This window comes from Grammomys surdaster, unplaced genomic scaffold (assembly GCF_004785775.1).
Source record: "Grammomys surdaster isolate TR1022 unplaced genomic scaffold, NIH_TR_1.0 127, whole genome shotgun sequence".
In the NCBI taxonomy this organism is placed as follows: domain Eukaryota; kingdom Metazoa; phylum Chordata; class Mammalia; order Rodentia; family Muridae; genus Grammomys; species Grammomys surdaster.
In genome coordinates, this window is record NW_021604585.1 from 9990496 (window position 1) to 10006865 (window position 16370).

General features: G+C 44.5%; 1 protein-coding gene across 1 annotated transcript in view; it reads left to right on the plus strand.

Moving 5' to 3' along the window:
• Slc39a9 (solute carrier family 39 member 9) overlaps positions 1 to 11728 on the plus strand; it is a 38391-nt gene extending 26663 nt beyond the window's left edge. The window contains exons 4-8 of the mRNA XM_028789440.1: positions 1552 to 1620; positions 4014 to 4099; positions 5141 to 5275; positions 7848 to 7949; positions 8065 to 11728. Of these exons, the coding sequence (XP_028645273.1) occupies positions 1552 to 1620; positions 4014 to 4099; positions 5141 to 5275; positions 7848 to 7949; positions 8065 to 8214 (542 nt within the window). The 3' untranslated portion in view covers positions 8215 to 11728. The remainder of the gene's footprint in view (positions 1 to 1551; positions 1621 to 4013; positions 4100 to 5140; positions 5276 to 7847; positions 7950 to 8064) is intronic.
• Positions 11729 to 16370: the final 4642 nt, after the last annotated feature.

Genomic DNA, 16370 nt, shown 5'->3' on the forward strand with positions numbered 1-16370 from the left:
GGAGATTAGTTCACTTACTAGGAGTCACACCCTTAAAGAAAACTGACCCTTTCTCTCCCAGGAACTACCAAATGCCAGTAGCTCCTTGGCTAGGGGTGGAAGTTCGTGCCCTACCCCAACCCCCATCTGTTTCCTAAGACAGTAACATCTCCATTGAGAGAGCTTATAAATCCACATGGGGCTGCCTAATGATGCACCACATTCTGTGAGACTGTAAAAAGAAAGAGAAAGAAGTACAGGGTATTGGTTACAGCTGATCTAGGGATGGAGCAGAACCTCTGAAGTGGCACATGGATGCCAGCTACACAGAATCTTAATTGAGCTGGGGGCAATTGTTTTGAGCTGAGATTATCCTCTGACCCTTTCTTGATTGATGTGGTCCTAGGATTTAACTTGGAATAGTGTCTAGGTTTGGGATGATAATCTGGGTAAGCTGGCCAAGAACTACAAGTGAGGAGATTTGGGGAAAGGGAGTCAAGAATGATTTGAAAGTACTAGAGAAATATGTTAGCTGGTCTAGGTACTGAGAAATACGTGGAAGCAGCTGATACAGTTTAAGAACCTTCCTCAAGCCAGGTGTGGTGGTGTAGGCCTGTAATCCCAGCTACTCAGGCTGAGTCAGGAAAGCCACAAATCCAAGGCCTATATGGTCTTTAGAGCAAGTTCAAGGCCAGTCTGGCACTTGAAGCTGGGCATTATAACCCAGTGAAGAGTGAGTGCTCAAATGCATGGACAAAGCCCCAGGTTCAATCCTCAGTGCCAAAGGAAAAAACCTGCCTAATAACATAGTTGCAGCTGACCTGAGCTCTTTAAAAGAGACAGCAGGGGCTGGTGAGATGGCTCAGTGGTTAAGAGCACTGACTGCACTTCCAGAGGTCACGAGTTCAAATCCCAGCAACCACATGGTGGCTAACAACCATCTGCAATGATATCTGATGCCCTCTTGTGGGGTGTCTGAAGACAGCTACAGTATACTTACATATAATAAATAAATAAAACTTAAAAAAAAAAGAGAGACAGCAGAAGTGGGGTACTTTTTAAAGATGTCTGTGACATTTCCAGCTGAGGTGATTTCGGGGAAAGTAAGCAGAGCAGTGGGGAACTGTTGTAACTTGGTAAAAAATGGCTGCATAGTGGAGAAGGGAAGACATGACCGAGGCTGCATGAGAACAGTTGCAGGAGTTAGATGAGCCTGTGGAGACATAAGCAGAGCCCATGGAGCACTTCTGCGGACTGAGGAGGCTCAGGCAGTTGGGGGATGCATTTCAGAACTATGCAGGGAGGCCCAGTCAAGAGTTCCCTCACACCCACAGAAACGGTTCAAAATCTGAGCTTTCAAAATACGTAGATAGCTGGATGTGGTGTTGTATACCCTTAATCCCAGTGCTTGGTAAGCCAAGATGTGGATTTGGAGTTCACGGCCAGCCAGGGGTGCCCAGTGAGACTCCAGCTCTAAAATAACAATGATAATAAGAAATGGACCATCGTCAGACGGGTGTTTCTTTTGCTTTTATGTCATACTACTTAGTGATACTTTCTCATTCTCTGTAGATCCAGAAACAGCAAGACCCAGCAGTTCCAAAATCACCACCACGCTGGGGCTAGTCGTCCATGCTGCAGGTGAGTCAGGATTGCAGAGAGACTGCTCCTAACCTCACAGAGGAGACTCCACACTGAACGCTCTTGGGGAAGGGTGGCTGGACAAAGCCCTCTAGTTGGAGCACAAGTCCTGGCATATTCTCTATTGAGTTTAACAAGCTAAGAATGCATTCTATAGTTCTAATACCTAAACACAGAGCGTAAGCTAGGAATGGTAGCACACACCTGTAGTCCAAGCACTCAGGAGGTAGAGGCAGTAGGGTCCAGAGTTCAAGACCAACTTGACTAATTAATTTTAGCCTGAGCTACATATCTAAAACCTGTCCAAAAGAGTCTGTGGCTGTAGCTCAATGAGAAACCATCTGTCGGGTACATGAAAGACCTGTGTTCAATCCTCAGGTCTATGAAACAGAAAGATCTTTCATGTCACTGGAAAACTATGGTGTAGAGTGATAGTGCTGTTCGGGAAGACAGCTATGCCCGCATGGTCTGTATCACCCATGGCTTGTTTTGTACAGTATTGGCAGAGTTGAGTAGCTAAAAGAGGCCAAGTAACTTAGAAAGCTCAAATATTTCCTGTCTGGGCTTTAAGGAGTTTGCTGACCTCTACCCTAAGATCTGTCTGGAAAAGAGCCTGTGCACGTCAGCACCAAACAGCCCAGCTGCCAGTGTAGACTGAGGCAGCAAGCAGAAGACTCAGTGTGGCTGATGGAACTTGCTTTGGCACCATAACCTAAACCTAGACCTGAAGGTAGGTAGGATTCTGTCACGTCCAAATAAAGGCGTAGGAAAAGTAGCACACTCCTAACCTGCTGGTTTCTGCTTTCTAACAAAATCACCCATATCACTGCACTAGAGGCTGTGGGACCTGAGAGAAGGGAGCCAATAAATGAGGTAGACTAAAGTCTCACGCAATAGCCAACTTTATTCAGAGCCCCAGACAGTTTATATACTTGAGGGTTAAGAAAGGTCACCTGAGCCTGGTGGTGGTGGCGCACCCCTTTAATCCCAGCACTTGGGAGGCAGAGGCAGGTGGATTTCTGAGTTCGAGGCCAGCCTGGTCTACAGAGTGAGTTCCAGGACAGCCAGAACTACACAGAGAAACCCTGTCTCGAAAAAACCAAAAAGAAAAAAAAGAAAGGTCACCTGAGTAAAGTTCTCATGAGTTCAGGCTTATACAATCACAAGGACAAGCCACACATGGCAAAAATATGTCCATAAAGATATGTAAAGGAAAACATTTAATTGAATAACATCAGCAAACAATAGTGAATACTCTGAAGTAAGCTCACCTGTGTCCACTACACCTGAGATGGGCACTAAAACACATTTCGAGAACAAGTCTGTGTTTTGAAGAAACTGGGATTACAGGACTTGTTTTCTTGGAGTGTTCTCACGAGCACTCGGAACTCTCCTCACTGTACAACTCCATTTCTAGACTGTGTTTCAGTATACCCATTCAGCCAACTCCCTCTCTTGACCTTTTTATTTTATGTCAACTTAAACACAAGCTCGAGTCGTCTGAAAGGAGGGAACCTCAGTTGAGAACATGCCGCCATAGATCCAGCTGTGGGGCATTTTCTTAGAGAGTGACTAATGTGGGAGGGCCCAGCCCATTGCGGGTGGTGCCGTCCCTGGGCTGGTGGTCATGGGTGTTAGAGGCAAGCAGGCTGAGCAAGCCTGGAGGAGCAAGCCAATAGGCAGCATTCCTCCCATGGCCTCTGAATCGGCTCCTGTCTCCAGGTTCCTGCCCTGTTTGAGTTCCTGTCCTGACTTCCTTCAGTGATGAACAGTGACATGGAAGTGTAAGCCAGATAAACCCTTCCCTCCCCAACTTGCTTTGGTCATGGTGTTTCATCACAACGTAGTAACTCAAACTAAGAGAGTCCCCATCATGTGTGAATCATCTGTATAGAAGCCTCAAGCCTTGAGGACAGAATGTGTCCCCTGAAATTCTTCGTTACCACATTCTTATTATTACAACTTGCCTCATCAATGGATGTTTGTATTTCATTTTTTTTTTTTTTAGCAATAAAGACAGCTAACTTATGGATGACTCGGGGTGAGATGCTAAGCTCTTTGCATCTATTATTTTTAGCACTCAGGAAGCCCTAAGAATGCGCTGTTTTTTAGACCCCATCTTCCTCGACCCCTTGGTTTTTTCAGACAGGGTTTCTCTATGTGGCCCTAGTTATCCTGGAACTCACTCTGTAGACCAGGCTGGCCTCAGACTCAGATCTCCCTGTTTTTGCTTTCCAAGTGCTGGGATTAAAGGTGTGTCCACCACTGCCCAGTTTATTGACCCCATCCTGAAGATGAAGTTCATTGAAGTTGAGTAGCTTGCCCAGATCCAAGTTCATCAGCCCGGCCCTGCCTCTCTTCATAGCTTCTTGTTTCCTTGTCTCCCAATTTAGCTGATGGTGTAGCTTTGGGAGCAGCAGCCTCTACATCACAGACTAGTGTCCAGTTAATTGTGTTTGTGGCAATAATGTTACATAAGGTAAGCAGCCAAGGTTGGATATAGAACATATTTGTAATTAAAATTTGTCTTGATCTTTGATGCATTTCTGAGATGTGGTATATTTTTAGCTTTAAAAATGTATTATATGTGTGTGCACATGAGCACACACATGCCACCATCAGCATAATAAAAGTCAGAGAACAACTTTGTGAAATTGATTCCCGCCTTTTACCTTCACCTGAGTCCTGGGGTTTGAACTCGGGTCCCAAGTCTTGCAGAGCAGACACCTTGCCCATTGCAGCATCTGATAGCCACCACCACTCCCCCTTTTAAATTTTTAATTACTGTCCATTTAGTAGAATTAAATATGTGTGTTCAGTGCTTTTGTTTTTGCTATTATTTTCTTAAACTCATTAGAAGGGCTTTATTTGGTTTTTTTTTTTTTGTATCATCATATACTCAAATGGCTAAATGCTTACTGATTTCTATTTTTCTAAAGATTTATTTATTTCTGTATTTTGTATCTATGAGTGTTCTGTCTGCATGTACTCCTGCATGCCAGAAGGGGCAACAGAGTCCCATTATAGATGGTTGGTTGTGAGCCACCATGTGGTTGCTGGGAATTGGACTCAGGGCCTCTAGAAGAGCAGCCAGTCAGTTCTCTTAACCATTGACCAGCCAAATCTCTAGCCCTCAATTTCTGTTTTTCATAGAATTTTGTTCACATAAGTGACTAGATGGCTCAATGGGTAAAAGTACTTGCTAAACAATTAACAACCCAGTTCCCAAAAGTTGTCTTTTGATCACCACACACACTGGCACACAGGTGGCTATGTTCACATACACAATTATAGTAAGTAAGAATTAAAAATTCAAAATAATCTTGTATAAAATGCTACCAAGAAAGCTATATACAGACACATGTAGGATTTTCTTGTGAGACCATTGGTTCCTAAAAGGCAAGCTTGCTCTTGATGTGATGCCTAGGTTTCTCATATTCAGATACCATCACGTGCATTCCTTGACGTGGAAGCAAGCCCTGCTTCTCAGGTGATAAAGGGGCTACTTTGTCATTTCCAGGCTCCAGCAGCATTTGGGCTGGTTTCCTTCCTGATGCACGCTGGCCTGGAGCGGAATCGAATCAGAAAGCACTTGCTGGTCTTTGCATTGGCAGCACCAGCCATGTCCATGCTGACATACTTAGGATTAAGTAAGGTAAGCGTGCGCATCCCTTACTGTGTAGTCATGTGTATCTGGTTCTCTCATAGGGTTCAGCCTGCAGCCTGGGAGCTGCGTGGGGCTGAGAGCTATGAATGTGACCCAGCACAAAATCATAAACTTACTGAAACATGACACAATTTTTTATTTCTTGTGTTATTTTATTAGTAACTCAGTTGTCTTGTTTATGTATGTCACATATATATATGTCACAACATTCTATTACAGTATCAAAAGGCTCAACAAATCTGATAAGGAATCCTAGGTTGAATTTTTCATGGACAGTATTTTCTCTCTTTTTTTTTCCCCTTCTCCTTCTTGCTCCAGCCCTTGCTTGCTCTGTCCTCCCCACCCCCACCCCACTCCAGGCCCCATCCCTCTGGGCCCTGCTCAAGTATTTTCTCAAACCATGACAAAAATTGAAAGTAAAAATCTGTATAAAATAAGTGTCTTAATTTCAAGTTGGTCCTTTTTTTATAATATTCATATAAATTGAATATCAGTTCTAAGAGTATTTGCATAAATATATAGTAGCATTTGAGTGTTTAAGATAGTATCACTTAACTAGCCATGCTTATTTTGTTTGGCAGATAACAGTCAGTTAGAATCATCCAAATTTGTTTTAATTTGTTTATTTTTATTTTTTGTGCATTGGTGTTTTGCCTGCATGTATGTCTGTGTGAGGGTGTTGGATCCTCTGGAACTGGAGTTACAGACAGCTGTGAGCTGCCATGCAGGTGCTGGAAATTGAACCTAGGACCTCTGGAAGAGTAGCTGGTGCTCTTAACCCCTGAGCTATCTCTCCAGCACCACACCCAACATCTAATACTGAGGCAGACAAGGGAAGCATGCAAGGCAAGCCATTCAGTGCCCTCTAGTAGAGCTGAAGCAAAGATGGCAGTAGGCAGCTGGGATTCCAGTTCCTTCAGTTCTTTATACCTGAACGTAGCTTCAGAGTTGATGTCAGTCTTCCGCTTAGAGCTTACATGCTCCCGTTTCCAAACCTTCTGTCCATAGCAACTGCCCTTTCTAGTTTACCTAAAGTCAGTGAGTAGAATCAGGAGGAAAATCTTAAGTGTCAGCCTAACCAGGGCTGCTTGGAAGGAACTGCTTTCCCGCATGCCTCCTCGGAAGGTCATTGATTGGTCATCATATAAGACAATAAGAGTGTTAAAAGGAGCGTTGACTCTCTGGTTTTCTGTTGGTTGGCTGGTTGGTGGGAATGAATCCAGAGCCTCCCACATCCATGAGAATACTCTGCCATGGAACTATACCCCCAGACTGCTTTTCCTGTCTTCCTCTTTTTCCTTTCTGTTCTTTTCTCATTTAAAAAAAAAATGAAAAGGAAGGAAAGGGAAAGATTTAAGACAGTCAGTATATGTGGATAATGGTTAACGAGTAGTTACATTCTGATAACCAGGGTCGGTTGATTGTTGATCTTGACTCTAACAAATGAGTCTTACACGGGACCTTTCACCTTAAGAGCAATGGATAATTCTTTATAGGCTACCCCACACGCACTTGCTTTTGATACTGCGGATTAAGTCCAGGGCCTTGCACATGCTGGGCAAATCACCTCACTGACCGCTGTGCTTAGAACTTTTCATGGAGAAAGCTCCTGACAATTCTGAAAGCGAGGAGTGGTATGCTGCCTCTGGGGCAAGTTTGTGAGGTTTTAACCAGTTGCCTTGGCCCACAGGTCTAGTCTTAATAGAAAGGCTGTGACTAGCTGTGTAAAGATGAGTAAATGATGACAGGATAATGAATGGCACACTGTCATCCCAGCACTTGGGAAACTGAGGCAGGAGAGTCCAAAGTTTAAGCCCAGGTTATATTATGAGACCTTGTCTTAAATAATCAAAACCAACAAAACACAGATTAGTGAATGAGATATATTTTAGTGCTATGAAGGTAGCTGTTGCTTTTTTTTTTTTTCTTTTTTTGAGTCAGGGTCTCTCCATGTAGCCCTGATTGTCCTGAAATTCACAATGTAGATCAGGCTGGCCTCAAACTAAGAGATAGCTGCCTCTATTGCATCCTGGTGAGTCTGTGTCTCAAGTACCTGGCTTGGCAACACAGAGGATACTCGTTAAATAATAGAACAAATGGACTGATGCCTAGAATTCTGGGATTCCATCTCAGAGGTGGAAGTGAAACTTCCTAGGCAGTGCTTGAAAGTTGTTTTGAAAAAGCAGCTCTAGTAATAAAGCTTTCGTTTCAAAATGTAAAGGTAAATTTTAAATGTTCTTGAAAATCATGAACATTTGAAGTAATAAATATGTTGATTAGCTTGATTTTATTATTATTTTCTCAAATCATAGTATCTGTATAATAAACATTGTGAATTTCAAATATATTTTTAAGCTGTGATTGTATGTGTCTCTGGTGTTCTTAAACCTTTATTTAAGACCTCTCCATAAATGACAGAATTTATTTATCCAATCTCAAGATGTTTCCATGTACTCAGCAGCATCAGGCACATATATTCAGATTTAGTTGGGACATCTTCCTGTCTTTAAATTTGATGTGACTTGTTTTAATTCTAATTCTAATCTCTTCTAATTCACAGAGCAGTAAAGAAGCCCTTTCGGAGGTCAATGCCACTGGAGTGGCCATGCTTTTCTCTGCTGGGACATTCCTTTATGTTGCCACCGTCCATGTCCTCCCTGAAGTGGGTGGAATGGGGCACAGCCACAAACCTGACTCCACGGGAGGGAGAGGCCTCAGCCGCCTTGAGGTGGCAGCCCTGGTTCTGGGCTGCCTCATACCGCTCATCCTATCAATAGGACACCAGCATTAACCACTCAGGCTCCAGCCTCAGTCCACGGCCATTGCCATCCGGGAAGAAGAGCAAGCGTGTGGCGCTCCTCGCTTCCTCAGTGTCTTGTCTCACCTCGCCCGTCTCCACCCGTGTTCCTAGAGTCCGAGGGAGATGAGAGTCAATCGTGGAGAAGTGGGACAGCATATAGCAGGAACATCAGAATTAGACAGAGACTTTGTGTTGTCTTTTAAAGGGACTTTGATATATTAAGTTTTGATGTTTCTCTTAACCCTATTCTCAGGGAAGATGGAATTTAGTTTTAAAGAAACGTGGAGAACTTCATACAATGAAATTGTAATTATGAAACTGCAGTGTTCTGTAATTAAGCTAAAGTTTTTTCCCTTAGTTCAGAGTCTCTACCACTTTACCCATTGGTTTTTTAACGTGGTACTCACCATGTAAGACTGGTGCTTTAGCATCTGTGCCACACGCCATGAGAGGAGGTAGGAACACCCGTCCCTTAGATGCTAAAGATGATGGCAACTAATTTGAGGTTAGAATAAGGAAAATAAGGGCAGGAGACATAAGCTGAACTGAACCCAAAAGAAACGTCCATGGAAAGGGGTGTTTAGAGTCTTCAATAACTCCTTTTCACATGCCTCCCCACGTAGAGCCTGCCCTTCCTTCCCACGTACAGCAAGGAGGTGGGACTGACTTTTGAAGAGGGGTCTGTTATCATACAGCATTTTTAAAAAGTATCCTTGCAGAATACTTGTCTGCAGCACACTCTCAGTAGCCAGATTCTGTTCAGGCACAGGATTTCCGTCAAGAACAGTATGATCTCTGTGAAACTAAGGGATGGTAAAACTTCCAGGAATTTGGATAGTCACTGATATATTGTAACCTTTTTAAAAAATAACACTATTACAAAGTATGTTGTCCTTTTCTTCTAAGTCAGTGGTTCTCAACCCTCCGAACACTGCAGTCCTTGACTACGGTCCCTCGTGTTGTGGTGCCCCCTCCCCTAGCCATAACATCATTTTGTTGCTATTTCATAACTGTAATTTTGCTACTGTTACGAATTGTAATGTCAGTGTCTGATAACAGGATATATGATATGCCACCCCTGTGGGCGGGCGTTGTGACCACAGGTTGAGAACTGCTGTTATAAGTGTTTCTTTTAGCAGCCAGTAGTCCCTCTGGCTGAGCTCTTGCCCAGAGTGGAGAGTGTTTCTGTCTGCTCCTTAGCTCCTGTGCAGGAGACGGCAGGGCTGTATCAGAGGGGAGTGTCTGCTGCTGGCTTCAGTCTCCTTGCAATCATGTCTGCATCCCACTCTTCCCTTCGCTCTCCCTGCCCCACTGTACCACTACTGCTCCTGGTGACGTCAGTCCTTGTGTGAAGTGAATTCTCACCACTTGACCCATGATGATGAAGACAGCACTGTCTATTCTTCATTTCCTTCAATTAAGTTACCTTTGTGTCCAGTACAACCTTATTACACCCTCAAAAATGTCACCTCCTCATGCGAGTCAACACAGTCACTGATAATTGAAGCAATTGAGATGGTAAAAGTATTCAACAAAGGTAATTCTTCTATGTTTGCCAAAATCTGAATAAATCCTAGTCAGATAAGTGTATAATACTGTATTAATTTATATTTTCTGTAGCATTTCAAAAATACTTTACATAAAGAGGGAGCCAAGACTAGTTTCTTCGGAGCAGTGAGTGCAGTCATTTGTATTTTTCTATGACATCTATGCCAGCATGCCTGTAGTTTTCTTTCTTTCTCTCCTAAATTGTCACTAGGTCAGCCAGCAGCTATGGGATTAAACTTGTGCGCCCTCTGCTGGCTGTAGTGAAGAAAGTAGAACTGGGATGCAGTTCTCTGTGGAGGCTGGTAGCTATTGCATCCCACGCTAAAGTGTTCATGAATGCAGCCAGGTGACTCGGAAAGGTTTGGGCTCGTCTAGTCCTCCCAAAGTACAGATGTCTTGATCTCTCTAGAAGCTCACTGTGTCTGGTTTGGTTTGGGTAGAAGTAGCTTCTGTCATCTTGCTCCGTGCAGTGGTCAGAGATTTGTTGTGCTGGCCAGAGCCTCTTTCGTTCAGCAGTGCCTTGCTATCTCTAAGTTTGGCTAGAATATCATGTTGGGTAGGGCCCTGGACTCTGGTAAGGACTGAACCATCAAACTTCCAAATCTGCCTTCCCCTCCGGGCCTCAGTTGTAGTGAGCTTTCCAAAGCTGGGGCCTTTCCAGGCCCGGAGCTGTTGCCTGGGGACAGCATGCCCCTTCCCTGCCCAGCAGGCTCAGATAGCCATATGACTCTTAATAGGGCTCAAATGTGTGTGAGGCAGCAGGAACCACGCAGAGGCCTCGTCTAGTGGGGAGAGGCTGCTCATGTAGCAGACAGTGCCCCAGAGCAGCCACCTTGACCGCTTCACATCACCTTTCAGTTCTGTTTTCTTCCACCTTAAAACTCCCTCTGGAGGTGTGGATGCCTTAATGTGCAAACACATTCGAGCACATTGGTGATACTTCAGCTGCTGCCACAATTACAAGCGGAATTACGGGTTACCAAAGAAGCAATTGATGAAAAGCATGGCCCTTCCGCCTTCCTCGTGACCAAAGCAGTCTTAATTGGAATTACAGTCCCTTTCCCCCAGAATCTAACGGTCTTCAGATTCAGAGCACCTTCCCCCCTCTCCCCCCAGTTCCCAGTGTTGCCAGTCCCCGAGTCAGCAGGGCAGTGATGTCCCATTTGACTCTGCTTTCCTGTGTGTGCTGTTGCCAGCTTGTGTCCTCACAGGCAGACTTCCTGGCCTAAAAATGGCAGCGGTTGGGATGGTACTGCCCACTCAGTACCACAGTGTGTTCTCTCCCCTGCTTCACCTCAGTCCCCAGATTCTCAGTTCAGAACAACCAAGTCAACTTCTCTGGGAGGTTGGATCATTAGAAGAAAGAGAGGGTCTGTTCTTCTAGAAAGGGGAAAATAGATTTTTTTTTAAAAAAAAAAAAAGCTAGTCTGTCACCACTAGCTGGTTCTGTTTTTCAAGGATTAGAGATAGGAGGGGCAGAGCAGTGACAGTGTCTTAAGCCTTGACCCTCATGCTAGTGAAGTTCTGAACATGGGACTGTATGTCGATAGCACAAGCCTCTAAGACGCTCCTGCCTTTTTGGGCCAGTGCCTCAGACCATTGCGTCACAGGCAGTCATTGGGCAAGAGAGTCTCTGCGGCAGACTTCTGTTCAGTGCAGAGTGGGACTCACTCCTGAAGAACACTGGTTGAGGTACTGTACAACTCTGACCTTTTTGTACTTGAGACATTGAAGTTTCAGCTCAGGCGACCTGAAGATGAGGGCTGGTGGGAAAGGACTAGTAGACCTGTAGGACTTGTTTCCATGCGCTCAGTCCCCCACAGTAGCTAAGCGCAGAAGACTGGCTTCGCTCTCTTGTCTGGTGTGTCTTCCTGTAAACTGGGACTCTACTGGGATGGCAACACTATGATTCCCCTGGTTTGGTGGCCTACACGGTGATTTTAAATGTCCCCTTTTCTAGATCCTTTGTACACATAAACTCATTCCATGGATGGCTGCCTTATAATTTTGTGTCTTTCCATTTTAATTGTGAAAGGTTTAAAAATTGCTGTTTTCTGATTTGTTTTCTGATATTAAATTTTTATTAGTGCATACGCTCTGTGAGTGGCTCTTTATTTACACATCGGCAATATTTGTGTTTGGCAACCAGGCCTGACGCACAAAAAAGTTGGGCGTCAGGATATCTCAGCTGGTAAAAGCACCTGCTGCCAAGTCTAATGGCCGAGTCCCTGAGACCCACTTGGTGGAAGGAGAGAATCAACTCCCATGAGTTGAGTTATGACCTCCATGTGTGTACCATAGTATGTGTGTATGCCCCCTCCAAACAAAATAAAAAACAATTTAAACATTTTGAGGTAATGGGAATTTGTAAAGGACAGAAGAAAGATACCCTTTAGGCAGAGGGGGACAGGGCGGGGGGGAGGATGAGAAACCCAGAATGCAATCTGCTCCAAAAGACAAATTCAGTGATAACCACCACCCCTCTTGCTGCTCATAGCAGATATAATTTACAAAAGTAGCTATGCCAGAAGAGAGAAGCAGGCTCTCTCCTGAGAAGTGAGAAGAGAGAAGTGGATCACCCACCCCTTTCAAAGGGCAGGGATGTTGTGTGAGCATATAGTGGTATGATCAGCTGTGCCTGCAAAGAGATAAATAGAAGTACTGGCTTTTGAATTAGCATGAGGCGGTGTCGGGGGCAAGCAAAGACATGTCACAGTGTGGAGGTCAGAGAACAACTTTCAGAAGTCTCTGCTACCCTGAGCTGCCTCAGACTTGGGCTGCCAAGCTTGTTTGACAAGCCACAAGCACTTTTACCCACTGAGTCATCAGGACATGTGGAGTTCTTTTTTTTTTTTTAATTGTGTTTATTAATGGCATATATTTATTGTATTTCTTTTAATGGCTTGTTCATGGCTTGGCACTCGTGAGGCAGAAGCAGATAGACTGCCAGGAGCTCAAGGTGGACTATGGAGTAAAACCCGGTCTCTAAAAACAAAAATGATAGCTGGGGCCTGTAATCCTACACTCAGGAGATGGAGGCAGGAAACTCACAAGTTCAAGGTCATCCTTCACCTCATCGTTCAAGGCCAGCCTGGCTTGGATGAGACACCCAACTCAAACAAATATTAGTGATATTAATTGCACAAGAGAATGGATTTCATTATAATGTTGGCATGCATGTATACAATGTATACAATGTACTTTAATCACATTTGCCCCTTATTCCCTTCGGTTGTCCCTCCTCCTTTCTTCTGGCTCCTTCCTAAATAATCTGCCTTCTGCTTCCATGGTTTCTTTGTTATGTTTTTCTCTTTTTGACAGGGTCTCATTATAGAGTCCTAATTTACCTGGAACTCACTATGAAAACCAGGCTACAGATTGAGAGTTTCTCCTGGTTCTGGTATTAAAGGTGTGTGTCCCACACCCAGGGGCTGGGGTGGTGGGGTGGATGATCTTTTTTTTAAATTGATGTCATAGCTGGGATAGGATATAGTGTTTGCCTTCAAGTCCAGCTACTGAGCATAGCACCATCATCTCTAGTTCCACACATTTTTCTGCAAAGGACATAATTTTGTCCCTTATGACCAAATAACATACATATTCTCTCTCTCTCTCTCTCTCTCTCTCTCTCTCTCTCTCTCTCTGTCTCTCTCTCTCTCTTTCTCTCTCTCTCTCTTCTTTCTCTCTCATCTATTTATTTATTGGTGTTTTTGTTTTTTTGAGACAGGGTTTCTCTGTGTAGCCCTGGCTGTCCTGGAACTCACTCTAGACCATGCTGGCCTTGAACTTACAGATCCTCCTGCCTCTGCCTCCTGAGTGCAGAGCAGGAATTAAAGGCGTGCGCCACCACTGCCAGCTCCACACACTTCTTTAACCATTCCTCTGTTGATAAGTGGCTAAGCCGATTCCATAACTTGCCTGTTGTGCATAGTGCCATAGTAAGCATAGGTATGTAGGTATGTCTTCAGTATGTTGAATTTAATTCCTTCCTTTGTATACCCAGGACTGGCATAGCCAGATCATCTGGTAAGTATTTTTGACGAACCTCCATACTGACTGACATGGTGGTTTAACAGTTTGTGTTCCTACCAATAACATAGACTTTCCTTTGGTCTGTCTTTGCTGTCTGCTGTTCTCTTGGATGATGGTCTTGTGACTGGGTGAGGTGAAATCTTGGTGTTTAGACTTACTTTGCTGATGGCCACAGACAGCTGGCTTTTCACATCATATATTCTTTTCACACATTTGTCAATTTGTGTGTCTTCTAAGATGTGTCTGTATAGTTCCTTTGTTCATTTGTTGGTTGCACTGTTTGTTCTTTGGATACTTGTATCCAGTTATTAACCTTCAGGCAGATGAAGAGCCAACAGGCGGTTGTTTCACCTGTAGGCTCTCTTTATTCTGACTGTTGTTTCCTTTGCATTCAGCAGTTTTTGAGTCTGATGTAGTCGAGTTGCTGGTTCTTAAGCTACCATTTCATGGAGCCTTGGAGACCTGTTCCTAAAGGTGTTGCCCATCCTTAGGTCTTGGAGTTCAGATCTTCCCCCCACCCCCACCCCTACCCCAAGGCAGGGTTTCTGTGTAGCCCTGGCTATCCTGGAACTCACTCTGTAGATCCAACTGACCTCAAACTCAGAAACCTGCCTGCCTCTGAGTGCTGGGATTAAAGGTATGCACCACTCTGCCCAGCTCAGATAATGTTTAGCTGTAATGCAGATTGCTGCATATGGCAGTGTTGTGGGAGTGCATGCTATTGTACACCATTAGAGCCGCATGTGACTCTCGGGTGCCACATGATAGATGGTGCCCAGGGGCCTCCAGATTTCTGGAAAACATCATTAAAACTAGCAAAGAGCACGTACTGCTTATAGCCCCTGCCACCCTGCCAAAGGGAGAGAAAGGGTGCAGAGGAAAATATAAAACTGTACAGATAACAGGACCCCATCAGTGTCCCTTGCCGGATGCAGTCCTGCCTGGTCACCGTGGTCTGCTCACCCTGCCTCTAACCTTCTCCCCAGTTTTCCTGTGCTCTCTTCTCCTGAACTATAAAAAAAGGGCTTTGCCCATTGCCTTCTATGCATAGACTTCTATTGTCCTCATCAAAAACCTTTAATTTTTTTTAGATTATATATATATATATATATATATGCTTTGTCTGCATGTTTGTCTGTACCAAGTGCATTTCTGGTACTCTCAGGACAAGAGGGTTTTGGATCCCCTGGAACCAAAGTTAGGGATGGTCATGAACCATTATATCAGTGCTGGGAATCAAACCCAGGCACTCTGAAAGAGCAACACGTATTCTTGACCACTGAGCCATCTCTCAGCCCATGGTTTAGGTGGGTCTTCTGGGGCTCACAGCAAAAGGTATGGAGGGGCAGAAAAAGCAGGCCTGGTTTATTCTAGTGTGTTGCAGCCTTTGCTCTACTCAATACTTCAACAAGACTGGGTACCTTTGGGGTAGGAGGTTGTTGGGACGTGGAAGGATATCTTGGTTCTTGGCTGGGCACGGGCCTTGAACCCCGACTCCAATGGAGAAGCGGCAGGTGTTCGGCCATGCCCTCAGAATCCAGGCTCCTACACTTGGTCTAGACCTCCATTTGATCTGCACCTTGCAGTCACATGGGGCTACAGTCAGTGGGCGTGACTACAGGCTTCAGCCTCAAGAGATTTTCATATTAATGAGTTACCTAGAGACAATGAGTTACCTGGAGGACATAGCTAAATTAAGTGACCCTCCTCTTTTCTCCCTCCCTATTTAAGTCAGGCTCGCCTTGGCTTAAACGTGGCTGGGGGGTTGCACATCTAGACCATCTATCACACACCATGGCAATACAGCTCTTGGAACCCCTTTGGACTTTCTCGTGTTATTTCATGGAAAGCTTCCCTGGGTTTCTGCCGCAGGACCCGCAGGGCTTAGCCTGATGTTGGCCATAGGCAAATTTATGTAATACTTTGAGAACCAGAAATGAAACTTCTTTGGGACTGGCACAACACCCCAAGCTAATGTAGTGTTAAGTATTGGAAGGCCCTCTCCCCACTTAAGGCAGGATCTTACTATGTAGCCCAGGCTGGTCCTGAGTTCATGATCCACTTGCTTTAGCCTTCCAATTTCTGGGACTGCAGGCGTGTGCCACCACATCCTGCTACAGGGCCACCTTTTGATATATGAATTCTAGAGGATTTCAAAGTATTTGCCGGCAACCATTTTTTTTTTTTGGTTTTTTTTTTTGTTTTGTTTTTTTGTTTTTTTTGAGACAGGGTTTCTCTGTGTGGCCCTGGCTGTCCTGGAACTCACTCTGTAGACCAGGCTAGCCTCGAACTCTCGAACTCAGAAATCTGCCTGCCTCTGCCTCCCAAGTGCTGGGATTAAAGGCGTGCGCCGGCAACCTTTTTATTGAGAGAAGATGAAGCTAATGCTGGTGCCTAATCACTGCTATTTGGCCTGCTAAATTCTGTATTCAGTTCTACATGAGGGACCAACCCCCTGGTTCTCGCTCAGGGATGTTTTGGGAATGTGTAAAATAGCTTATGGGTTTACTAGCCAAACTCAACATACCTTCCCAAATCCAAAATAAAATATCCATATTCTTTGAAGCTAAATTAAAATAGGTATTTTAATCCACATAGAACCCTCAAGGGGCAGCATCATAAGCATTTCTGAGAAGTCGCTGCTCCAGTGATGCTCTAGGGTTCCAAAGCCCATATTAGTGTTAGGAGGTGGCAGGTCAGTGG